Source organism: Drosophila pseudoobscura, chromosome 3, assembly GCF_009870125.1.
Source record: "Drosophila pseudoobscura strain MV-25-SWS-2005 chromosome 3, UCI_Dpse_MV25, whole genome shotgun sequence".
Classification (NCBI taxonomy): domain Eukaryota; kingdom Metazoa; phylum Arthropoda; class Insecta; order Diptera; family Drosophilidae; genus Drosophila; species Drosophila pseudoobscura.
Genome location: NC_046680.1, coordinates 1,199,672 through 1,226,373, shown reverse-complemented (window position 1 = coordinate 1,226,373; position 26,702 = coordinate 1,199,672). Strand labels below are relative to the sequence as shown.

General features: G+C 41.2%; 1 protein-coding gene and 2 long non-coding RNA genes across 7 annotated transcripts in view; 2 read left to right on the top strand and 1 right to left on the bottom strand.

Moving 5' to 3' along the window:
* The window catches only part of Gprk1 (G protein-coupled receptor kinase 1), a 235,484-nt gene that overhangs the window by 140,506 nt on the left and 68,276 nt on the right, over nt 1–26,702 (top strand). For all 4 annotated transcript variants that reach the window (XM_033378235.1, XM_033378238.1, XM_033378236.1 and 1 more), the window contains 2 exons: nt 7,763–7,863; nt 7,927–8,145. In XM_033378235.1, the coding sequence (XP_033234126.1) occupies nt 7,763–7,863; nt 7,927–8,145 (320 nt within the window). The remainder of the gene's footprint in view (nt 1–7,762; nt 7,864–7,926; nt 8,146–26,702) is intronic.
* On the top strand, nt 2,079–2,555 carry LOC117183645 (uncharacterized). Of its 2 annotated transcripts, none has more exons than XR_004468780.1 (2): nt 2,079–2,347; nt 2,421–2,555. It is a non-coding gene; the product is annotated as an uncharacterized lncRNA (long non-coding RNA). The 2 variants fall into 2 exon arrangements; XR_004468779.1 differs by having other exon boundaries at nt 2,079–2,356.
* LOC117183643 (uncharacterized) lies at nt 5,983–7,649 on the bottom strand. Its single transcript, XR_004468776.1, has 2 exons — nt 6,463–7,649; nt 5,983–6,391 (listed from the first exon to the last, which is right to left on the bottom strand). It is a non-coding gene; the product is annotated as an uncharacterized lncRNA (long non-coding RNA).

Here is a 26,702-nt window from a genome sequence, read left to right as displayed (position 1 = left end):
GCCCTCAGTACAAAGTACACCAGGACCGTATAGAATCAGTACAGAACAACTTTTTTATCCTTTGCTCTGCGGGGCCTTAACTGGGATGCGGGTGTAAGTCTCCCATATTACTCTAGTAGACTGCTACTGGTAAACCTCCCATCCTTAGTTAACCGTAGAAAAATGCTTGGTGTGCTTTTATGCACAACTTAATCAAGGGTGACATAGACAGCCCTTATCTGTTGAGCTGCATAAACTTCACGATTCCTATTAGACTTACTATCAATTTTATACCGTTGTTCCTTCCCCTTTGTAAATCGAATTATTCCTTGAATGAACCGTTTAGGGTCTTATGCTCGGATTATAACTCCCTCTACCACATTATATCCACCACTAATCCACTGCCAACTGTAAATAAAGGTGTTTTAGCGTTCATCAACCGTTGGTCCAAGGAGTTTGACGACCCGTACGTTACGAAACAACTGTTCATCTCGTTAGTACGTCCTATATTGGAGTATTGTTCTTGTGTGTGGTATAAAGAGCATTTTTAATTTTTGCCCTTCGTAGCTTTAACTGGGACTCGGGTAGAATCTTGCCACCCTACCGGTCTAGGCTAAATCTTATTGACCTGCCGTCGGTGCACCATCGCAGAATATGCAATGGCGTAATGTTCGTGCACAAGCTCCTTCTCGGGATTGTTGACTCCCAAACTCTCTTGGGTCAGATTGACTTGGCCGTCCCATCTAGACCTACCCGTACGTTTAGGCCTACCCGTTTACCCATATGTAGGTCTAATTATCCCGAACATTAACCTTTTAGGGTTTTATGCCATAATTATAACTCCCTCTGCCTTACCCTATCCCCTGAACTGTCTCTTAAACTAATTGCATGCAATATTTATAATCACTTAAATTTAGCTAACTTTTAACTTCTATTTTTTACGCCTTTTGTAATTAAGTACCATTGTTATCAGATAATTTGTTAATTTAATAAATAAAATAAAATTAATTAATTCGCTTCCTCTTATTAAATTACTAATCCTTACACACCATTCTAGTAATTAGTATTTGTAGTGGTATTTGTATTTTGAATGCATGCCTAGTTCTCTTAGTAAGCTATCTCTCCTGCATGCTCGCGTAACCGCCTTCTGCTGGTTTCAGAAGGCCCACTTGACGGTGCAGTAATTGCACCTCCTCTTGCAAGATGCAGTCATTGCATGTCAACGTCCAATATGTGAAACATGAGCCCCTATCTTAATGTTTCTGAATTATCAATTGATCTTTTCCATTTGTATTCCATTTCCTCATATGTATTTTAACTATTAGCAGTATCAACCGTGCGGTGGGACTTAGTTAATCTAAGGCTATATCGTTGGAAACATTCATGCTAGACAAAATGGTTTTTTATACCCGATACTCAAAATGAGTGATGTGTGTAACGTGCAGATGAAATCGTCTCCGACCCCATAAAGTATATATATTCTTGATCAGCATCAAAGCATCAATCTATGGCATCCACAATTTCAAAGATACGAGAAAACAGAAAACGTAGAATCGTAGAGGATGACTATATTTTCTAGAGTGCAAAATCGGAGCCAGATCGTATATATTATTATATTCTTATTACAAGAAAACAATTTCATTCTCTCTCGCTCTGTCTCGATCCAACAGGCTTCATGGTCCGCTTTGCCTATTGCAAAATGTGAGTTCCTAGATCTCAGAGACTATAAAAGCTATAGCAACCAAATTTGGTATCCACACTCCTGTGATATCGGACCTTGACAAGTTAGTTTCAATATTTCGCCACACCCTCTTCCGCATCCACAAATCTCAGATTCTATTAAGGCTAGAGTAACCAAATTTGGTATACACACTCCTGTTAGATCACACTATAAAACGTATATTTCAAAATTTTGCCCCACCCCCTTCCGCCCCACAAAGGACGAAAATCTGTCGCATCCACAATTATGAAGATACAGTCATAAAGAATGACCATATCTACCAGATTGCCGAATATGGATCAGATCGGATCATTTTATAGCCAAAAGAGAAACAAATAAATTTTCAGCTAGTTCCCCATCCATTTTGGATGTTCCTAAACTACTCGTTTCTACGCGATAGTTAGCCGATGGTTTTCAAGTGCAACTCTGAATAATTGTCAATCACAACGAAAAAATGGTATTCACTGCGAAAACGTAAACAATGATTGTGACAAAATTAACAAAAAACAACAACAATCATGCCGAATGGCTCGGATACATTCGAGGCTGTCGATGAGATTGAATGCGGCATGGGCGAGTCTGCCAGGCTGGAGGTGCAAGTGTGTGGCGAATAAATAGCGGACGACTGACAACATAGAACAAATATTTGTATGCTCTGTAAATGCTTTATTTTATGCATAATTTATTTTTTAATAATGAGTTTTTTTCGGACATTATCGAGTTGGATCTGGACGGATCATGTAGCGCCAGCACCTTTTCTGGCAACAAGGGCCCCCGCCAATGCGAACCAAAAAAGACTACAGAATGATTTATTGGAAGTGCTGAAAAATAAAAATAAATAAGTTTATAATTTGCATTACGGTCTAAACAATATTTTGCGATTGCAGATCGTATCTGTTCTGCTGAATGATTCAAGTCACTAGAACTATTGCTACTATCGGGCTGTTCGCATAATTTTCTGTTGAACCAGGGCCGAAATAATTGCTACATCTTCATCATCCATTATAAGAAACAAATTAATAAATCTTCCGCGAAAATTTGATGTACTTGTTATCGGCTGATTTTGACGGATGGTGGATGGCGGATGGTGGATGGCGGATGGTGGATGGCGGATGATGCCAGTGTGAAGCGGAGTTTCACCTCCATCAAAAAATCCCACCGTTCCCCCGGGATGGGCTCTGTGTTAATGTAGCTATACTGTCTATGTATCAGGTATAAATGTAGAGTTGCGTTCTGAAGCATATTGGATATTATCAAACCTTCACGGAAGGCTGAGCAGGTGATGATTCGTCTCCCGTCCGGGCACGTGCTTGTTCCGGCTTCCGTCTCATCGGCAAGAAATGGGGGGTTTTTTTTTTATTTCCCAGAACGGACGGGACACAGCTCTTCTCAAACAATCATAATACTGACACAGTAACGTTCATTAAAAATTTCACGTGCAAGCGAAGTATCGACACAAATATGTACAAGAGCAAATACACCTAACTACGCACACGGACACATACACACATACAAGTCGTGCCACGGTGTTGTTGTGACCCCTCATACCCACCCTACCATGATCACCGCTCCCGGTTCATCCGGTGATCCCATAAAGAAGGCTCTTACAGCCTCCTATCCAACCCCATTACCCTCATTTGCCCAGCATGGTCCCCGCATATTAGAACTCTAGCCCCGATTCATGTTAAATCCTATATTTCATATTGAGCAATAGCACATGCATCGCAACTCGTAAACTAATAAATGCTTAACTCTTAATAATACAATTTAGATTGAAATTTAACTTACAAATTGAAGGAAGGGAAGGGTACATATCTCTAGTTTTTATGTTAGGCAAATAGATAATAATAATAAATAAATATGCAAAAGGGAATGTAAAAAAAACTGTGCGCAGCGATCGTTATGGCAGGTCAGTTATTCAAGTGCATTAGCGAAAGCAACCGCAAGTAGAAAGCATAAAAGAACGTCAGAGCGACCAGCCTCGCATCTTCCCTTTTGTGCCTTGTTCTTAAGAGGGCTGTCTCTTATGCGCGGCGTAAGCGCTTATGGTTGCCAGCAAGGCATAAGGGAGAGCGCCCAGCCTCTCTTAAGCGAAGAAGCCCCTGACTACGTGAGATTTTTTTCTTTTTCGGTTATACAATAAATAGTTGCTAATAACAAACAAACTCCAATATTTTATCTTTATGTTTTTGGGATCACTTACGGCCTTCCTTGATTTGTTTTAATAAATGCGTTGAAACAGCGATGAAAGCGCTTCCATGGACTGCGGCAACGTTCCTAAAACGAAAGCTGGAGAAATAATTTTACAAAAAAAAACTCACGCTCTCCTCTGCCGGTTAACCGTTGTTCACTTTCGCCCTGTCACACATTCCACTTGCTATTTCTTCCGAACAGAATTTAAAACACAACCAAAAGAAATTTACTAAACTAATTACACTAATGACTCTATAACATAAATTAGGAATCAGCGGTTACACTGATGGATATAAAAAAAAACCACAGTCGTTGCCGCCGGCTTCACATCTGGGCACTCCTCGGCACTTCGTATGGGGAAACGAAAATAGGTCTAGACCCAGATCTATATTTCGGGTAGAAATTGGTTGACCGTTTACGTAGCTTTAACAATTTCCGCAGACTTAGACGGCTTTCAATATATCGCGGGTCCGTGACACATAAGTGGCTCGCGCCCGCAAAGCGACTGATGAGCCGATCTTTTACGCCTCTCGCTTTGTGCTGCTCGACCTAGCGCTGGGAATTTTTGGTACGGAGCTGTAGTTGGGCGAGGAGCATAAGTCCCTTGTCGCGGCCGGAGGCCCTAATATCGGGGAAATTGTTGTTGCGAGCTTTCGTATTGGGGTTCAGACAGGTACCCAAACGATTGCCCGAAGTTTAGGCCGGTACTAACCGCCAATCTGAAAAATTAATTTCCTACAATAAAAAAAAACACTACCCTACGCCACGAGTGTATGTGGTGTATATTAGCGACGCTGCAATACATACCAATTGAAATTGGCACTTCACACACTTTTACTTTATAAACGCACAATATTTCTTTCTTTTTGCTGTATTCAGCTGTTAAGATCTTTTCCCGGTTTTTTTTTGTATTCCTCTTTTTTTTCTTTATACTTGGACTGGACAAAAAAACACGTCCGTCTTCGCCAACAGTTTTTCTTCCAAGAGACCGAGGCTAGATCTGCACAGTCTGAGACCCCCCAGTACAGCGTTAAACTTGAGAATCCTCCATTTTCGAATTGACGCCGTAATTATTTTACAGGTTTCAACTCAAAAAAACAGAAAAAACCGCTCTCCTTCGTTTCCCTTTTAACTTGAATTTAGGCGGCAAGGTTGAGTAACATAGGGAGACCAATATCCCTTCTTGGTACTTTTCCAAATGTTCCCTTTTGTGGATCCCAGTATTTATACCTTTTTTTATACGTTACTCTTTCAAACCACTTCAGTTCGCAGCAGCAACTCACAACGTCCCGCCTCGTTTTTAATTGTGTAAGTAATACTCAAAATGAGTATTGGGGTATATTAGATTTGTGGTGAAAATGGATGTGTGTAACGTCCAGAAGGAATCGTTTCCGACCCGATAAAGTATATACATATATTCTTGATCAGCATCAATAGCCGAGTCGATTCAGCCCTGTCTGTCTGTCCGTCCCTTTCAGTGCCTAGTGCTCAAAGACTATAAGAGCTAGAGCAACGACATTTCAAATCCGGAATGTCAAATCCAAAATGTTTAAAAACTTTGCCCCGCCCACTTCCGCCCCAAAAAGGGCGAAAATCTGTGGCATCCACAAATCTCAGGTGCTATTAAGGCTAGAGTAACCAAATTTGGTTTCCACACTCCTGTTTGATTTCATTATAAAACGTATATCTCAAAATTTGGCCCCACCCCTTTCCGCCCCCACAACGAAGGAAAATCTGAGGCATACGCAATATTGAAGATTCTAGAAAACTAAAAACGCACAATCATAGAGAATGACCATATCTATCAGATTGCTGAATCTGGATCAGATCGGAACATTTTTATAGCCAAAAGGAACAAATCTATCTACGCACTCTTTGCCGTGTCGTTCAATATTAGCGGCGTCTGCCGGAGGAGAGCCATACTGACTAAGTATCGGGTATAAATGTGGAGTTGCGGTCTCCGCAGCAACTCACAACGTTCCCCCTCGTTATTTAGAAGCTAGCTCCACAGAGCTGGATGAGTTAATGAAAATGATATAAAATACATTATTATATTATAAAATACAACATTATTAATACTTTTTTTTTTATTTGTTTTTGAAAATTTGCAGGTGTTTCTTCGTTTTCTTCAAGTTAAGAATTGCTTTTTTTCTGAAAAAATATTGGCAGCACTGGTTACCAATTTCCGATAGGTCTTTTGTTCGCCATGACTATTAACTAATCACAAGGCCAATATTTGAAATGTGGTCTGAATCTGGAAAACAAATGTTTTTCCCATGGCCAATTTTATGTGGTATGTTCACGGGTCGGAAAACCTTATGCGTTGTTTGTTTTTGTGCATGGTAAATTGTTATATACCAACAGCATCTCGCAAGTAAATATATTCTTCCGCACGCACATACATGTCGACCATAAATTTTTGGCATATCGCACGACATTGTAAAATAAAATTGTCTCGGCCGCGTCTAATCATCAATCTATACGAATAGTTTTCGGCTCCTGTTTAGAAAAAATATATTTAAAATTAATTGAAAATTTATTCTTCAATAACAAATTAACTATGTTCTTACTATGTGCTACGTGATTTCGTTGTTTAAAGTTTACACAATATCCGTCTTGTCCCTTCCAGAAAATTAGTGGATATAGGAGACCGTCATATGAACGATGGGTATCACTAATAAACTGAAGATAATTATTTCTTCTTCGAATCACGATTTGTCGCGTAGCTGTACGGTCGCCAACCATGATGTCAGCTGGTGTTCTAGTTTTAGTCTGGTATTGTAGTTTGTGCATGTGTGATTTGAATAATTTCAATAATTCATTGTGCTCATTTAACAGAGCGTCCAGCTCGCTGACGATATGCCTGCCAAAATGTGAATTGAGATTGGCGCACGCGATTGGCGAGTGCACTGACTCATTTTAAATTTGAGTGCATGACAATGCGGGCATTCCTTTTCCAAAGTATCAATAATGAATGAGCATAATATTCCACATAAGGCTCATACTGGAATGCTAGTCGAAGAAATAAATTTGATGTAAATGCTTGATGATTGATTTGATACGTCAGTCGACTATGTATCTTCGGGCTACTCTCCGTTCAAGTTGCTTTTGTTAATTTCATTAATCTCGGGCCTCTTGCGATTGTGATTTACGTAACTGCGCCATGCTCACACGCTCATCTGCATTGTTTTCTTGGATTTGTTCACATAAAATTCGTACTCTTATATCTCGCATTGTTCTAGACTTGATCGTTTGACGACTCAAATTGGAGCCTCTGCGTCTTATTGGCATTGCTCAAATATATTAAATTCTCTGGCTGTTTGTAGTTGAACTGCTTCGAAATGGCTTGACTCCTTGGCACGGCTTTGGCTATGGCTTGACACATATGAAATCTCAGTAGGCCGAAACATTATTTGTTTCATCTCGGAAGTGAAAACATCTAAAAAAACTTATAATCGAAAGCACATCAAATTTCAAGAAAATCGGTCGAGCCATTTCGGAGGAGATCAGCAACGAAATTGGTGACACGAGAATTTTATATATTAGATATTGTAAAAAACGCAGATTAACTAGACTGACTATTGTTGTCATGTCGGATTATACTAGAAATATATGTATAGTCTTGGCTCGGAGTAGTTTGGAAGAACACCCAAAATAGCCAGAAAATAAAGTCTCGTAAAATACTCTCTGCTTTCATATTCTCAACCCGAAAAATACTATTGTTAAAACCCAAAAAAGATTTTCAAATGGTAAAAAACATATAAATTGAGCAACTTGGAAGACAATTTTTCCACTGTTGTCCATGTTATATAGTTTTCAGCATAAGTGTAAATATAAGCATATAAATATATGTATTGTTTTCTTTGACAGAATGTTGAACTTCCTGAATCATTTTCTGTCGAGCTAAAGAATTTGTTGGAAATGTTACTTCAAAGGGAGGTTTCTAAACGACTCGGTTGCATGGGAAATGGGTGAGATGCTAAAATATTATATTTAATATTAATTACAATATATCGATTTATATATTTCAAAAGCGCTGATGAAGTAAAAATGCATAATTTTTTTTGTGGAATCGACTGGCACCAAGTTTATATTCAAAAATATACTCCCCCATTAGTACCTCCAAGAGGAGAAGTAAATGCCGCGGATGCCTTTGATATCGGATCTTTTGATGAGGAAGACACAAAAGGCATTAAGTTAAATGACACCGACCAAGATCTTTACAAGCTTTTCTCGTTGACCATATCGGAAAGGTAAGTTGTAATTTATAAAATACACCGCGGTAAACTATCGAACCTTGTATGCTTTATGCTTTGTTTTTTCTAATAAACGAATGATTCGATTGCACTGTCTTTCAGCGCGGTGCAAGAATTCGAAATCATGGCATCCCAATCGTTTTGTTTTAAACGAGTGTCTAAGCTTGCCTCTTCCCGATCAGCAGTTAATGTTGGACAGATACAAAGTACTTGTTCAATTCGAATTTAAAAAACCCATGTTCTGTTTAGAGATATGTGACCGTAAGCTCAGTTTCTCCGAACGTCCTACTGACCCACCGCTCTTGACACCGGCAGTGGGTTTCCGCCACACACCTGTCCTGGTCTTCGGCTCTAGTTGCAGCGGCGGGCAGATTACCAAGGGCTAGGCGCAGACGCGTAATGCGTAATACATGATGATGACCCTGACAAGAGAGCAACCCGCCAATGTTAGCCATTATGTCAGATAGGCTCTGTCTCCCGTGTATTGTAAGCGTTGCTTGAAGAATGTGCTGTGGTCAAAAAAGCCCCAATCACTACTCTGACAGTCTCTAACTTTTTTCCTGGAGCTCAACACGACCGATTCGGTTTTGTGCGCTACCAGGCTGGGGTCGTTTTTTTGTCTTGGAGGTCGGATGGCTAGCGATCTCTGTTTCTAGGCGACTCTCTATAAGGCGCTCGAAGAGTTTCCACCTGAGGTTGAGCATGAACTGCACCCTTTACTCTTTGGGGTCTTCCCACTTATAGCTTCGTGCTCGAGGGGAAGACTTACTTCTGCATACAATAGTGGTACAATAGTACCGATTGCGTAGTATATCCGGGCAGGTGGGCATGCTTTGCGCGCTAGCTTAACCATCACCGGCTTGTAAGAAGCTATTGATGGTAGATGGCGATTCGAAATAGTAAGAATCTCAGCTTAGATCTTCTTAAAGACAGTAATATCGACGGACTGCACAATGTCCTCGAACTCCCCAATCTTCTCCTGCACAAGAGCTATACACCTTCTCGTCCTCAAAAACGCACATGATTTTCAGCGTGTTTTAGCTGGCTTGTCCGGAGCAGTCACTGTGGGAGTTCTAGCTAAAACCTGCCTTGTATCGAGCACAGACAAATCGGCCTCGTGGATTTATTGCCGCTGATGTAGCTGCTGTATGCCCGGAAGTTGGTCAACTGTGGTAACTTTAAATCACCGAAAGCTATTTCAGATGATTTGCCGGCGTGCACGCATCGATGAAAAAGAAAAGCTTCTACCGCCTCTTGCCAAATTCGACAGTCTTGTTGTCTTTGCATTGCCCCTTCGTAGCTATCCAGTATCGACTTCTTTCTGCTCTCTTCGCTAATCCGCGAAATCCTGTGAATTTATTAGGTCGATAATTAGTAGCAAGCCCTGTGTGTCCAATGCTTCCGTACTTCACTTTGGCATTTGGCTACATCTATGCAGCACTTCATAGCCTGCGCTTCCCTACTCGGTCGCCCCTGCGTTGAAGTCGCCTGCGATTCTAACTGGGGAACGGCTGCGTTTATCTTCTGCTATTTCTTTTATTAACTCCACAAAATTGATCTTGCTTTACCTCTGTGAACCAAGCCGACTTTTATGAATAGATTTGGGGCTTTAAAAATGTTCAATAATTGTTTCCAAACATTTTTAAAAACTTTTTATAGAGGTTATCTTTTGCACACCTGGTTTTATTGAAAATATTACAGTTCTGAAGAGCAGCTATACCACCATGCGTACCACCATAGTTAAAGCACTTTCTTTTTTTTCAAGGCCGCTCTTACATCTGGCCGCAATTTGCCTCAACGCTATGCACTTATTCTGCCGGATTCGACAGAATGTCTACCCAATACTGATTCTGCCCTCCTGAAAAAACCTCTCCGTAAATTATATGGGGAATCTGAAATTCATAAAATTTTGTATGTTTAATGTTTAATGTTTAGAGTTCAACTATGCACAGTTAAACAGATTACAAATTATAAAATTATCACAATACAAGGCAGAAGAAGGTTAACTTAAATTATTCATTAAAGAAGATTTTACTTTAGGAGCGCAAGATTCATGGTCAGAGTAGTTTGAAGGACAGAGAGGAAGACGGAGAGGATAATAATGCCTAGTCGGGCGGGATGGGACAGCAATGCTGATAAGACTAATGAGGGCCGAGGATTCAACGTCGTATAAGTTTGTGGAGAAAAATAATTCCATGACAAGTCCTACGGCTTTCAAGAGAGTGCAAGTTAATGAGACGCAGCCACCTCTTATAAGAAAGAAGATGTCGAGAGGGGTCCCAATTAAGTATGCGCAGGGCATAGATAAGGAATTTTGTTTGAAGGGACTCAAGCATATTGATATTTTTGGTAATGGGGAGACCAGATATACGAACCATATTCCAAGATGGACCGAACAAGAGACACGTAGAGTAGTTAAGTGGTATAGGGGTCAGAAAATTACTTCGACCATCTTATGATAAAGCCAAGGACTTTATTCGGCTTTATTCGAAATAGCGGATATATGAGAATTAACACATAAGTTAGGTACGAAGATATTGCCTAAGTCATTAACTTTGTACAGGCGTTCCAAGGAAATGTTATTAATTGTGAAGTCAAAAAGGTAAGGCTTGTTGCGATGGAAGGTCATGACGTTATATTTGGAAATGTTTAGAGGAAGAGCGTTAATAATACACCAAGTGTTGAGGGCGTCGAGATCCGATTGAAGAATTAACGGGTACAACGGGTCGCTGTGGGAAAAACATAGCTTGACATCATCAGCATAAATTAGGACTCGAGAATTAGTTAAAACTTGGGGAAGATCATTGATAAAGAGGTTAAATAATAAGGGCCCGAGAATGCTACCTTGCGGCACACCCGAACAGAAAAAAACTGGTTTAGAAAGAGAAGATTGGAAGCAGACACGCTGATAACGATTGCAAAGCTACGCATTAGTCCAGAGAAGAAGTTTGGTCGGAAATCCTAGTAAAGATAGTTTGTGGATGAGGAATAGTTTGTGAATCCGCACAAAGGTTAGACAAATAACTGTTATAGCATAGGGTATTACAAATGGAATATTTAGATTTTGCAATTTAAGGTGCGAAAAATGGAAAAAACAGTGCTGTAGAATGCGTTAGTGGCGGGTCCGATCTCATTAAAGTCGTCGAGGAATGACCAATCTATCAGAGAAAGTGCGCTATTCAAAGAGATAAAATCAGCCCTCTTGAAGCAAAATATAGGTGAACATCAATTTTGTGCTGCATGAATGGGAACATCTTCGGATGGAGACCAGGAAATATTTGGAAGATTGAAATCTCCGAGGACGATAAGACAATCGGACTCATTAAGTTGGGACGAAACAGTTTGAAAATAGGCTGCGTGAAGCATGTAGGTTGAAAATTAAGAGGACGGTGGGATGTAAGAACACGATATAAATAGATTTATTGAGGAGAGTCGTAGATTAACCACTATAATTTCAATATTGTTATGAGCTTCGACAGAAAAAAGTTGGGATGTTGTGCCAGAGCGGACAGCAATCAAACAACTCCACCACGAGATGGACGAACCGATCTATAAATGTTAAATTTGTCAATAAGGATCTCGGAATCAGAGATTGAGGAATGAAGCCAGGTTTCGGAGAAAGCGATAATGTCGGCCTCAAAAGTTGCACTATCAGTATGTAACTTGTTCAGCTTGCTGTCCAAACCACGAACGATCTGATAGGCAATCTTTACCGTATTAGGAGAAGCTAGTTTTTTTCTACAGAGGATGTGGCAGACGGAGATGGTGTAGGAAGAATACCAACTCGATGTTCAGGGCTAGTGGGACGATTTGTAAAGAGGTGGCAAATCGTGTGCACCGGCGAGAAAGAGGGGTCAAGCACTATTTACATGCTTATCCGGGACGAGAATTTTAAAAGAGGAGATGTTTTTTATTTATTTATTATTTATTAAATTAAATTATCAAATAATCTTTTAATAATGGTACTTAATTACAAAAGGCGGAAAAATAGAAGTTAAAAGTTAGCTAAATTAAAGTGATTATAAATATTGCAAGCAATTAGTTTAAGATACAGTTCAGGGGATAGGGTATAGCAATGGGATAATAATTATGGCATAAAACCCTAAAAGGTTCATATGGGAAACGGATAGGCCTAAAAGTACGGGTGGGTCTAGATGGAACGGCCAAGTCAATCTGACCCAAGAGAGATTCAACAATCCCGAGAAGGAGCTTGTGCACGAACATTACGCCATTGCATATTCTGCAATGGTGCACCGACGGCAGGACAATAAGATTTAGCCTAGACCGGTAGGGTGGCAAGATTCTACCCGAGTCCCAGTTAAAGCTACGAAGGGCAAAAATTAAAAATTGCTCTTTATACTGCTCCACACACAAGAACAATACTCCAATATAGGACGTACTAACGAGATGTACAGTTCTTTCCTAACGTACGGGTCGTCAAACTCCTTGGACCAACGCTTGATGAACGCTCAAACACCCTAAGCTTTATTTACTCTTGCAGCTATATGGCTTTTAAAGCACATGCATCACGATGCATCTTATGATCAAAAAAGACTCCGAGGTCATTTGAACTCGAAATTCGCTCGAGGACATGATTTCCTAGAACATATGAGACAAAATGTGGAGCGCGACGGTAAAATGTCATAAGTTTGCTTTTGGAAAGGTTCAGAAAAAGAAGATTAGTTGAACACCACAATAGTAGTTCACTTAGATCCAGTTGAAGGCGTGTGTGCAAATACCAATCAGAGTAAGACAGACAGATTTTAACATCATCAGCATACATTAGTGTAGTTGAGTATGTTATAACTTGAGGATGGTCATTCACAAATAAAATAAACAGAAGCGGGCCCAGATGACTTCCCTGTGGCACACCTGAAGTAACATTAACAGTATTTGACAACACGTAAGAAACCAAAACACGTTGAGTACGGTTAGAGAGATAGGACAAAATCCAATCTAGAAGGTTCGTTGGGAATCCTAATAAAGAGAGCTTGTGAATAAGCAGAGCATGGTTCACAGAATCGAATGCCTTGCTGAAGTCCGTAAAAACTTCATCCGTCTGTAAACCAATTTGAAAACCACGGTGGATTAGGTTAGAAAACTCAAGAAGGTTAGTCGATGTTGAACGATGTTTGAAAAAACCGTGTTGCGACGGAGATATCAAGCTGCAACAAAGATGTTGCAGTTGCCGGGTGACCAGGAACTCAAGAAGCTTCGGGATGGCGGAAAGCTTTGCGATACCACGATAGTTTTCAATGTTTGATCTTGAACCTTTTTTGTGAAGCGGAATGATATAGGACGCATTCCAAATTACTGGGAGACAAGACTGTTCCAAGGAGAGGTTGAAGAGAAAGGTCAAGGGTTTGCAAAGGGACTGGGCACAGTGTTTTAAGATGCAACTTGGTACCTTATCTGGACCCGCAGAAAACGATATGTCCATAGATGACAAACCTTCCAGAACAATGCTTTCCTCGAAAAAGGGCAGAAAAATGCTGTTAGCTTGAGGTAGCTGGTACGGATACGGAGTGGATGCGTTGTAAATATGAGACGAGTACGTTGTTTGGAAAAAGTTAGCGAATAAATTTGCAATACCAACAGCAGAAGCTTCTGTTTTGTTCTGGTAATGAAGGGACGGAGGAAAAACGTTTGACTTGCGCTTAGAGTTAACGAACGAATAGAATTTTTTAGGATCACTTCGAAAGTTACTACTACATTGTGAAAGGTAATGATTATAACACTGAGTATTGACGGCAAGGAACAGAGAGCGAGCGGAGGAGTATAGAGCTAAGGCCAACGTGGAGCCCGACTTCTGGTACTTTTTATAGAGCCGGGATTTATTATTTTTTAAGTATGACAAATACTTGGAGAACCAGGGAGGCTTGGACGATACAGGTACAGTGATATCTGGAACAAACGTATTTAGGGCGGAGTAAATAGAACTATAAAACGAGTTAACAGTTGCATCTATGTTCGGTAATGAATAAAGAAACGAGCAATCAACACGCGAGAGATGTAGATCTGAATCGATAAAGTTTGTTTTGCGAAAACACTGTCAGCACCTCCAGATTGTGTACACTCCAGTGATATCAACAAAGTTGGATGGTTAGGATCTTCAGGGAGAGATATTGGGCTTGCTCTAGATACCGTAGCAAGAGAACCATCGTTAACAAAAACGAGGTCAAGAAGTCTGTCCCTAATGTTTTTAACGGCATTAATTTGGACAAGGGAAATATCCGTTAGCCCATTGATAAAGTCATTATGGCAATTGGGAAACAACAGGTTAGCGTCATCACAAGGCAGCCAAGAAAGAAATGGGAGGTTAAAGTCCCCCATGACAATAATTCGATCATTGCACCCTAATGCAGAATCAACAATATTAATTGCTGAGAGGTGGTATAAGTAAAGCTCAGCATCAGACCTGGGAGGAATGTAAGAGCAGGTTAAATAGAAAAATGCGGAGCCAACACGAACTTTGACTGCAACAAATTCAATTCCGTGAATGTTATTGAATGGGAATAGCTCAGATGAGAAAACAGATTTAACTGCAATCAGAACCCCACCTGCAAAAGATAGGCGGTCCATTCTATAAATAGTGTAACTATCAATGAAAATTTCATGATCATTGACATAGGAGTTAAGCCAGGTTTCGGTAAACGCGATGGCATCGAAATCAAAGGACGCGCTATTAGTATGAATTTGACGCAATTTTCCCAGCAAACTGCAAACGTTCTGATAGTGCATGAAAAAAAGTACATCAGTTTTTTGGAGCATGTTCGGTAATTCTTGGATTCGAGTTCGAATCTTTGAGAAGGAACTCATGCATAATTGTATGCTCAGGCCATATTGACGGTTTTAGAGAACTGGATAGTAAAGAATCAGGGAGAAGAATTTTAAAGGATGATATGTTGCGCTTATGTTTAAATGTAAATTTAGTCACAGGTATATCAACAGGCGAAGTGCTAAGTTTAGAGGAAAGATGTTGTTTAACATCTTCCGTTGTAGCCTCAGGAATAAGACGAGAAACAAATATTGCTTTCCGAGGGACCACTGCTCTAAGTTAAAGTCCCGAGCGAGATCGAGATGTTGGAGCCACTCCTAAAAGAGATCTCGGTCCAAGGGCAGAGGAATTGGCAGCAATGGTTGTAAAAGGAATTTGAGTAGGAATTGGAGCAGGAATTGGAGCAGGAATTGGCAAGACGTCGTCAGCAACCAGCACACCCGCACTAGGAGCACTCACCGCGTCAGAAGTGACGGCAACAGGAACTGCGGGGATGGGATTGATGCTGTTGGGAACTTGGATGCTCGAAGGAAGCACATTGCTCGGTGTAAAGAATACCGGAGCCACCGTTGGCGGCGTGGCATAACTACACGGAGTAAAAAATGCTTCCGATGGATGAAGGTAGGCGTACCAATCGGATTAGGTTGCAAGAGATTGGTATCATTCTGCGGAATTTTCCGTCTAGGCGATTCGCTCAAGAGTTTGAGCCCAAGAAACTGTGATTCAAGGGCAAGAAATTTCTCGTTGAGAGCCAAAAATTGTTTCCGGACATCCAGAAACCCAGTTCGAGTCTGTCTCTTAAATGTGCGCATTTCGGCCTCAATCTCCCGACAAGCCGGACATGACCAAGACAGGCCCATGCGTTTCGAGATCAGATCATTTAGCATTTAGCATTTAGACGAGCACATTTTATGTGGGCCAAATTGTCGCACAGCCAGCAGCTAAGGAATGAATCACCAATGATTACACCACCGAATTTACATTTCTTTTGCACTACAAACGATTGCCATAATTTACAGCAGTATAATCACTGTGCACGAATAATAAAATAACAGAGTGAGAGCGCAGGTAAAATGGGAGAGCAGACAGCATAGCGAGCCCGACAATCAGCTGCAGCGGCAATAATTCGAAGCAGATGATCCAACGAAGTGCAGGAAACGAGCAGTAAACTCACTAAAGCAGAGACACAAAAGAAAATTCCACAAAGAGGGAGAGTATATGCAATCCAGAGAGAGTGAGAGCAAAAATACGAGAGAGTCTGGTCGATGCAAACGTTGATGCGCGAGAACAGTGCACACCGAAGAAGCGATAACGAAAAGCGGATTGGGCAAAAAACAATAACAAATTGCCTGCACGAGTCCGATGCGTTACGTTGCGAATATTGAATTTATATTAAATATTTGTTTACAAACGAAAAACTGGTGATTAAAATTAAAATCAAATTAAAGAGATGCGATGATATATCAAAACAAAGGCACAACAATGTTGTATGATATTTAAGAAAAGGGCGGAAAATGCAGGAGCAAAAAAAAAAACACAACCGGCTTAAGCAAGAGCTAGAAGCGAAATGACTTTGAATTTAAATTTGGTAACTACAAGGCCCGCAAAACTATCTATGTTGAGCTTCGACAATATGAAGTTCCGAACCATGACCTCCGTAGCCGATACCATTAGTCGAGAGACGAAAATAGGTTTTAGAGGAGCAACCGCAGTAAGAACAGATAGAGGGGTCACAGAATTATTTGTTGAGACGCGAGCAGTGGACGTAGAGGTGTTAGTTGGAAGAGTAGTAGCTATGGGAGTTGAGGTTGAGGGAGCCTCGACTTTCCTCCGGATGGCAGCGTTAGCGGCTTCAAGTATGACCACAGAAGCGCTTGCGACGACTTCCTCGATGACTTTCGGGCGGACATCCTGGTCAGACACTGGCGCGGGAGGGGAGCCAGGTGCGACTGCAGATGAGGCCGCCGTCGTAGTTGGTGCAATGGAACCATTAGAACAAAGGTCCGTGGCATCAAAATTTATTAGTGACGGTGATCAAGATTGGGGTGCAGGTGATCCCGGGGCTGGAAGAGAAACGACCGGATTAGAATTTGGCAAATAATTGGTAACCTTCTTTCGCTTTGGCGACGCAGTCAAAATTTTAAGGTTTTTGAAATAAGACTCCATCGCAAGAAATTTATCCTGTAGCATTTTGAATCCGGAGTTGAGTGCAGCGAATTCAGTATGAGTCTGTCTCATAAAAACCCGCATGTCGTTGTCAATAGCTCTGCAGTCCCAACAGGTCCAGTTGAGACCGCAGCGAGTCTTTATGAGGTCGACTACGCGTCCTCCAATTTTCCCAAAGTCGGCGCAAACAGTGTGTGGCATGTTATCACACAACCAGCAGAAAGTGAATGTTTGCCGTGCCTCAAGGCTGAGGGGCAGCGTTTAGCACAACAAATACTCATTATGAAAATATGAGGAAAATAAATATGAGAAAGGTGAGTTTAATCGAGGAAAATGCTTGAGCGATGACTGTAAGCCGAAACTAAAAATGATCAAGAAGCACAAACAATTGCGCAGATCAATACAGCAACAACAACGAACAAACGGCCGTCGCAAAATCACAAACACAAAACGAACACGAAAAACACAAAGCGTCCGACGCGGAGAGGGAGGCTGCAAACGCAATACGACTGTGTTAGTATTTATGCAGAGAAGATTAAAATGTAGATGTTATGTGCCATGTTTTTTTTTTTTTTTTTTTTTTTATTGGACGTTGACATGCAATGACTGCATCTATCAAGAGGCGATGCAATTACTGCACCGTCAAGTGGCCCGTGTGACACCAGCATAAGGCTGTTACGCGCGGATCCCAGGCAAAACGCAGCCCTTCCTTCCGCCCAACCGACCGAGGGGCGCTAAGGCATGACGCGCGGTGCGTAGCCGAACCAAACGCGAGCATGCAAGAAAGATAGATATTAGACTAACCTTCGAGGAAAATTAGCACTAAACTTATTAAGAAATTAAGCATGCAATAAAATACAAAATACAAATACCACTACAATTACTAATTACTAGAAAGGTGTGTAAGGATTAGTAATTTAATAAGAGGAAGAGAATTAGTGGAGGATATAATATGGTAGAGGGAATTATAATCCGAGCATAAGACCCTAAACGGTTCATGCAAGGAATAATTCGATCTACAAAGTGGAAGGAACAACGGTATAAAGTTTCTAGTCAGTCTAATAGGAATCGTGAAGTTTATGCAGCTCAACAGATCAGGGCTGTCTATGTCACCCCTGATCAAGTTGTGCATAAATATCACACCAAGCATTTTTCTACGGTTAACTAAGGATGGGAGGTTTACTAATAATAGTCTACTGGAGTAAGATGGGAGTCTTACACCCGCATCCCAGTTAAGGCCCCGCAGAGCAAAGAGTAAAAAGTTTTTCTGTACTGATTCTATACGGTCCTGGTGTACTTTGTACTGAGGGCACCATACACAGGAGCCGTATTCTAAGATCGGACGAACAAGCGAGGTATAGAGAGTCTTTGTTATATAGGGGTCGTCAAATTCCTTTGACCACCTCTTTATAAACCCAAGCACGCCCATGGCCTTATTTACCATGGTAGAAATGTGTTCGGAAAACTTTAACATGGGATCTAACATAACACCCAGATCATCCACCAGGGTAATTCTCTCAAGAGAACCCCCAAATAGGGTGTAGGGAGCCAACAAAGGGTTAGAACGATGAAATGTCATAACTTTGCATTTCGAGCCATTAAGGTGTAACAAGTTTGCACAACACCATGACTGAAAGCTATTGAGATCGGATTGCAAGCGAGAATGAAATGAAATGTCCTTGTACTGGACACAGAGTTTAACATCATCCGCATACATAAGTACTCGAGAGTATGTTATTACTGAAGGCAAGTCATTAATAAAGAGTGTGAAGAGTAAGGGGCCTAGATGGCTGCCCTGTGGTACTCCCGAAGAAACCTTTACTGGTAAAGAGAGGGAGTTTTTGAAGAGGACTCTTTGAGACCTAGAACAAAGATAGCTAGAAATCCATCTCAGGAGGTTGGGCGGAAACCCTAAAAGGTCAAGTTTATGTGCTAAAAGGGAATGGTTTACAGAGTCGAATGCTTTACTAAAGTCGGTGTAAATAACATCCGTCTGTAAGTTACCTTGAAAGCCTTTAATAATGAAAGAGGTAAACTCTAACAAGTTCGTGGTGGTTGATCGCCGCCTTATAAATCCATGCTGAGTTGGAGATATAAGTGACTTGCAGAGATGTTGCAAGTGCGGAGTTAAAACCTTCTCAAACAATTTGGGAATAGCGGATAACTTTGCTATACCTCTATAATTTTTTGCATCAGACTTGCTACCTTTTTTATGGAGAGGAATTATAAACGATTCCTTCCAGATTGGGGGGAAGCAAGAGGAATCAATGGACAGGGTGAATAGTTTAAGCAATGGTCCACACAGAGCCTCGGCGCAGTACCTGAGTACACAACCTGGAACCCCGTCTGGACCCGGTGAAAACACCGGCTTAACTAGTCGAAGATCTTGAAGTAGGGAATATTCATTAAACAAGGGACTGAAAATGCCGTTCGACCTCGGTAATCCGTATGGGTACGGTTGACCAGAGTAGCGTTCCTCAGAATAGGTGGTTTGGAAAAACTGGGCAAAAAGATCGGCAATTGCCTGATCATTATTTGCCGACGTATTACAAAATGATAGCGAGGATGGGTGTGCGGACGTTCTACGCTTACTGTTTACGAAGCAGTAAAACTGTTTAGGGTCCTGAGAAAAACGTATCCTGCAACGAGATAGGTAGTTCTTATAGCATTGAGCATTAAGAACTGAAAAGTTTGACCGAGCTATTACATAACGAGAGTGAGAAGTAGGAGAACCCACTTCTTGAAATTTTTTATAAAGTCTTGATTTTAAGTTTTTTAGACTGGATAACTCTTTGGTAAACCAAGGGGGTTTTCCAGATCTAATCGGACAAGAAAGCGGGACACAAGAATCAAAAAATGTGCCAAGAGCATTGTAAAAAATGTTTGTGCCTTTTGTGACATCAGTGCACAAGTACAAAGCGGACCAATCAAAATCCCTAATTAGGTTATTAAGCTTCGCAAACTCGGCTTTACGAAAGCAGCGGACACGTTCAGGTAGTCTACTCGACCGATCCAATACAGTTGGTCCTATGTCTAGCGACACCTCGAAAGTAGGGTGGTAGGCGTCTTCAGGTATAGTGAGCGGCATGGCTCGGGTTAACAACACTATGGTCGGATCCGATACAAAGCATAGATCAAGCAATCGACCCAAGGAATTTTTCACATGATTGACTTGACCCTGTCTCAAGGTCAAGCAAGCCGTCAACAAAGTCATGTCGTGACATGTGCACTAGGATACTAGACTCGTTTACCGAAGACCAAACAGTTCCTGGCAAGTTGAAGTCACCAAGAACTATCATACGATCTTTATCAGATAGCGAGGAAGCAACAGCGGTTAAAGCGGACAAGTGCTGCTCATAAATTGAAATATCCGAAGAAGGTGGGATATACGAGCAAGCAATGAATATAGCGAAAGCGGGAAGAATCAGTTTTACACACAGGAATTCCAGTTCCTGTTGAACTTGGACTGTGAAGTGTTCTGACGTGAAGTAAGAGTCCACTGCAATTAGAACCCCTCCTGCACGTCGAGACGAACGGTCCTTTCTAAAAGTTGTGTACCGACCTGCCAAAACCTCGGAACTAAGAATGTCCGGCTTTAACCAGGTTTCAGTGAACACAATAACGTGGGAAGCAAATGCAACACTATCCCGGAAAAGAATGCTGAGCTTACTACGCAAGCCTCTTACATTCTGATAGGTTACTAAAAGAGAAGTTAGTTTTTTGGAAAGGTTGGAGCAAGACGGGAAGTTGAGGAAGAGGAAGTTGAGGTTGAGGGTGGCACGCTGGAAAGATTTGGAAGCGATATGGGGGGCCTATTCTTCTTCTTAGCCTTAAACTCCTTCACCACCAAATGCTCCGGCCAAAATTTGGTGGAGCAAATGGTGTCAAATTGAGTTGGGGAGATGCTTATCTTAAACGACGCTATCTCCCTGGCATAAGAGAAGTTAAATTTCTCCACCTTTAAACCCACGGCTTTTATTTTGCTTTGAATGAAAGCAGTTACATCATTAGATGTGAGGTCAGGGGCCAGCCGTGAAACAAAAACTTGTCGTTTTGGTGGGACTCCCACCAGTGGTTTAGTCACCGCAGGTCTAGTACCTGTGGTGGCAATATCCGGAGGTCCGGAACGTCTATTTACTGGTGGGATCGGGATAGACGGGACAACTAGTGAACTTGCGGACACCACGGACACGGACGCAGCAGACGTACTTGGCTGCACATTCTCCGAGGCGATGAATTCGGCTACCGAATCTGCATCGCCAGCAGCTTTCGTTGCCTTTGGAGTGGCAAACGAGATCAACTGCTGTACACTTGGAGTGGTCGGAGTCAATTTTTCGGCGGCGCACGGCTGAGTGACGATTGGCACTTGCAGGTCCCGCGGAGTGACCTTTTTGCGCCTCGGAGACTCATTCAGCAGTTTTAAACCGCTATACTGAGCCTCCATGGCTAGGAGCCGATCGTATTGGTTTTTAAAACCAACGGTCAGCTCCTTAAAGCCACTCCGCGTCTGCCTCATGAAAGCCACCATGTCTTTCTCCACCGCACGGCATGCCTCGCAACTGTAATGCAAGCCATTATGTTTGGCTATGGCATCGCTCACGAGGCCAGAAAATCCCGCGCATTTTGCGTGGACTACGCTGTCGCAGAGCCAGCAGGGGACATTTGGCTCATCGTGAGTGATCTGCTTCTTGCAGGTTTTTTTGGCGCAGACCACAGCGAATTCCATTTTATTTTTATTATTCAAAATTTTCTTAAGAAAATTTGCAAAAAAAAAAAAAATTAAAATCAATAAAATTAAAAATTTCCAAAACAAATTGGTATCAGACCAATGTGCCAGACAACGCTCAAAGCGGAATTGGTAAGAAAAAAAAGAGAGCAGAGTGGAGAGCGGTTATAGCGAGAGCTACTAGACAGAGAGCGCTATTGCTCAGAAAGTTGAAAGAGCGAGAGAGAAAGAACAGTTATTGAGGTTGAGGTGATAGCGAGAGAGTGATAAGACAACAAAAGCTACCAGACGAGAGCGGACTGCAATGCAATACTCACTCACTGCAACAACACAACACAACACAAGCCGACGCCGAAAAATAAAAAGTTAAATAATATTTTAACACAAATCAAAAGGCATGCACTCGCGTAAATGAATGGGTTTCCAGATTGTTGTCTGGTTGGAAAGTATATTTAGAATTTAGTTAGGAAAACTCCGGCTGTTTATTCGAAACAAAAGGAAAAATGCGGAGCGCAAAACAAAAACACGTCTGATCACTACGAAAGAGAACGAACGAGTTTTTAGAATGCAATTACTCTACTTAAATCACCGAAAAAAATAATTGTTAGGCGGAGCGAAGTAAAGACGCGACCATCAGCAACGATAGATATCGATGGGGAATATGTCAAAAATATTTCCATACATAATCTACATACAATATACATATACAATACATACAATATACGATTGGCCCAAATATTATTTTTTTATTTTTTTTTTTGGGATTTAAGTTACCAAACTACCCGTGAGTAGCGTGGGATTATTTGGCCGCCCGCCTTTTGAAGGTGGAAATTGCCAAGTCAAAGAAGATGTTGGAGTGCTGTTTATAGCTTTACATCAGTTTTATCGATGAAGTCAATTAGTGTTTGGTACGCGCTGGTGTTTTCTTTTTCAAAGAATTTGTAAATATCATTATATTTTCTTAGAGATGGGAAGTTTTGCCTTGTTGTGTTGTACTTTGTACAATTGAAAATTAAATGCGAGGCGTTATCGATACTATCGCATGTATCACATATGTTGCTAGGAACTACATGCATTTTGGCGAGAGTGTGCCTATCGAATGCGTTACCGCTAAGCAGTCTGTTGATTCTTTTAGCCCAAATATTAATATAATATTTTAGCTTTTTTATCAACGATATTAGATAAAATTCTTGTCAACTAAAAAACTTTTAACAGATGGTCAGGTTTTTCACAGTCAGGTTTTCGTGTGGGCAGAAGTTGTACATCAGCAATAACAAACATAGCTAAAGGCATCAGAGAACAAGTCGACAATGACAATAAAACGTTCTTGACTCTTTTAGATTATAGTAAAGCTTTTGACACGGTTAAACACGAAATTCTCTGTCTTAAACTAAGACGTCTATGTAACTTTTCACAAGCAGAAACAAGACTTATTTTTTCATATTTGAATGCATATTTCGAATGCAGTCTGTGTCTATAAATAATGTGTACATACTCGTATTTTCTTTGCGTCGAGCGTAGTGTTCATCAAGGATCCGTCCTAGGGCCACCACGATTCGCTGTGTATGTAGATAAAGTTCATATGTATGCTGATGATATTCAAATTTTTGTAAATCGTCATATTCGTAGAATTGATTGTATTCGTGTCTGTAACAGCGAGTTGGCAACTGTAAGTCAGTGTTCCAAAATTAGTGAGCTAGGATCAAACCCAAATAAGTAAAAAAAGGAAACTACGAAGGTTTTGAAGGAACGGATCTATCATGCCCAAAGCCACCGCGTAAAGTGATCGTAGAACTCGGTGAGGGTTCATACACATCCAAACACAATGAAGTTTCCTATAGTACTAAGCAAAATAGGCTCTGAAAAGAGTTCGCGCTGAGCGAATACACCACTTCGTATAAGTTCATCATGGATACTGTCGTACGTTTCATCTTCGCTCTACGACCAGACCTCTGCCTGGTTAGTCCTGGCCGTACAGAGTGCCAAACAATATTCTCGCGGCCTTACTTGGTTAAATGCAAGCTCAACTTGAAACGAGATCCTAAACAATTCTTTAAGTTTGTTAACTCTAATCGTAATTCATCACAATATCTCTCTTCTTTACACTTAAATGGTACTTATGCATACTCCTTCTAATAACCTGCCCTCTATTTTCGCTTTAACGAACGACTATCCTGCCGGGCAATAGTGTATCCCTTTAAATAGTTCAATTTGTAACCATCCCTCCTTTCTTGATTATGATGACCTTTTAACTAATTTAAAATCGTTTAAATTTTCTTTCTCCACTGCTCCAGATTTGGTTCCCATAATTTCACATCATTACAAGGTTTATAAAAAAAAGTTTCCCCAAATAATCTTCCTAAACTCTTCGAAAAAACTATTACTTCTCAGCTCCAACAGTTTTGTAGTTCCGAGTTATCAGAATCACAGCACGGATTTGTAAAACGTCGGTCAGTTTCGTCTAACCTCTTTCTGGACGTTGACATGCAATGACTGCATCTTGCAAGAGGAGGTGCAATTACTGCACCATCAAGTGGCCCTTCTGAAACCAGCAGAAGGCTGTTACACGAGCATGTAGGGAAGATAGCTGTTAGACTAATATTCTAGGAAAATTAGCACTAAACTTACTAAGATAACTAGGCATGCATTCAAAATACAAATACTACTGCAAGGAACAACGGTATAAAATTTCTAGTAAGTCTAATAGGAATCGTGAAGTTTATGCAGCTCAACAGCTGTCTATGCCACCCCTGGTCAAGTTGTGCATAAAAATCACTCCAAGCATATTTCTACGGTTAATTGAGGATGGGAGGCTTACTAGTAGCAGTCTACTAGAGTATGATGGGAGTCTCACACCTTCATCCCAGTTAAGGCCCCGCGGAGCAAAGACTAAAAAGTACTCTCTCCACCGATTTTATACGGTCCTGGTGTACTTTGTACTGAGGGCACCATACGCAGGAGCCGTATTCTAAGATCGGACGAACAAGCGAGGTATAGAGAGTCTTTGTTATGTAGGGGTCGTCAAGTTCCTTTGACCACCTCTTTATAAATTCAAGCACGCCCATGGCCTTATTTGCCATGGTAGAAATGTGTTCAGAAAACTTTAACTTGGGGTCTAACATAACACCAAGATCATCCACCAGGGTAATGCACTCAAGAAAACCACCAAATAGGGTATAGGGAGCCAGCAAGGGGCTAGAACGGTGAAATGTCATAACTTTGCATTTCGAGGCGTTAAGGTGTAACAAGTTTGCACAACACCATGACTGAAAGTTATTGAGATCGGATTGCAAGCGAGAATGAAATAACAGTCTAACATCATCCGCATACATAAGTACTCGAGAGGATGTTAATACCGAAGGCAAGTCATTAATAAGGAGTGTGAAGAGTAAGAGGCCTAGATGGCTGCCCTGTGGTACTCCCGAAGAAACCTTTACTGGTGAAGAGAGGGAGTTTTTGAAGGGGACTCTTTGAGACCTGGAACAAAGATAGAAATCCATCTCAGGAGGTTGGGCGGAAACCCTAAGAGGTCAAGAGCGCTAAGAGCGAATGCTTTACAGAGTCGAATGCTTTGCTAAAGTTGGTGTAAATAACATTCGTCTGTAAGTTACCTTGAAAGCCTTTAATAATGAAAGAGGTAAACTCTAACAAGTTCGTGGTGGGTGATCGCCGCCCTATAAATCCATGCTGAGTTGGAGATATAAGTGACTTGCAGAGATGTTGCAAGTGCGGAGTTAAAACCTCCTCAAACAATTTGGGAATAGCGGATAACTTTGCTATACCTCTATAATTTTTTGCATCAGACTTGCTACCTTTTTAATGGAGAGGAATTATAAACGATTCCTTCCAGATTGGGGGGAAGCAAGAGGAATCAATGGAGAGGGTGAATAGTTTAAGCAAAGGTCCACACAGAGCCTCGGCGCAGTACCTGAGTACACAACCTGGAACCCCGTCTGGACCCGGTGAAAACACCGACTTAACTAGTGGAAGATCATGATGTAAAGAACATTCATTTAACAAGGGACTGAAAATAAAATAAAATACTACAAATTGGTAAAAAAAATACCGTTCGGTATGGATGACCAGAGTAGCTTTTCTCAGAACAGGCGGTTTGGAAAAATTGGGCAAAAAGATCGGCAATTGCCTGATCATTGTTTGCCAACGTATTCCAAATCGACAGCGAGGATGGGTGTGCGGACGTTCTACGCTTACTGTTTCCAAAGCAGTAAAACTGTTTAGGGTCCTGAGAAAAACGTATCCTGCATCGAGATAGGTAGTTCTTATAGCATTGAGCATTAAGGACTGAAAAGTTTGACCGAGCTATTACATAACGAGAGTGAGAAGTAGGAGAACCCACTTCTTGAAATTTTTTATAAAGTCTTGATTTTAATTTTTTTAGACTGGATAACTCTTTGGTAAACAAAGGGGGTTTTCCAGATCTAATCGGACAAGAAAGCGGGACACAATAATAAAGAAATGTGCCAAGAGCATTGTAAAAAATGTTTGTGCCTTTTGTGACATCAGTGCACAAGTACAAAGCGGACCAATCAAAGTCCCTAATGAGGTTATTAAGCTTCGCAAACTCGGCTTTACGAAAGCAGCGTACACGTTCAGGTAGTCTACTCGACCGATCCAATACAGTTGGTCCTATATCTAGCGACACCTCGAAAGTAGGGTGGTAGGCGTCTTCAGGTATAGTGAGCGGAAGTGCTTGGGTTAACAACACTATGGTCGGATCCGATACAAAGCACAGATCAAGCAATCGACCCAGGGAATTTTTCACATGATTGACTTGAGACAGGGACAGGTCAAGCAAGCCGTCAACAAAGTCATGTCGTGACATGGGCACTAGGATACTAGACTCGTTTACCGAAGACCAAACAG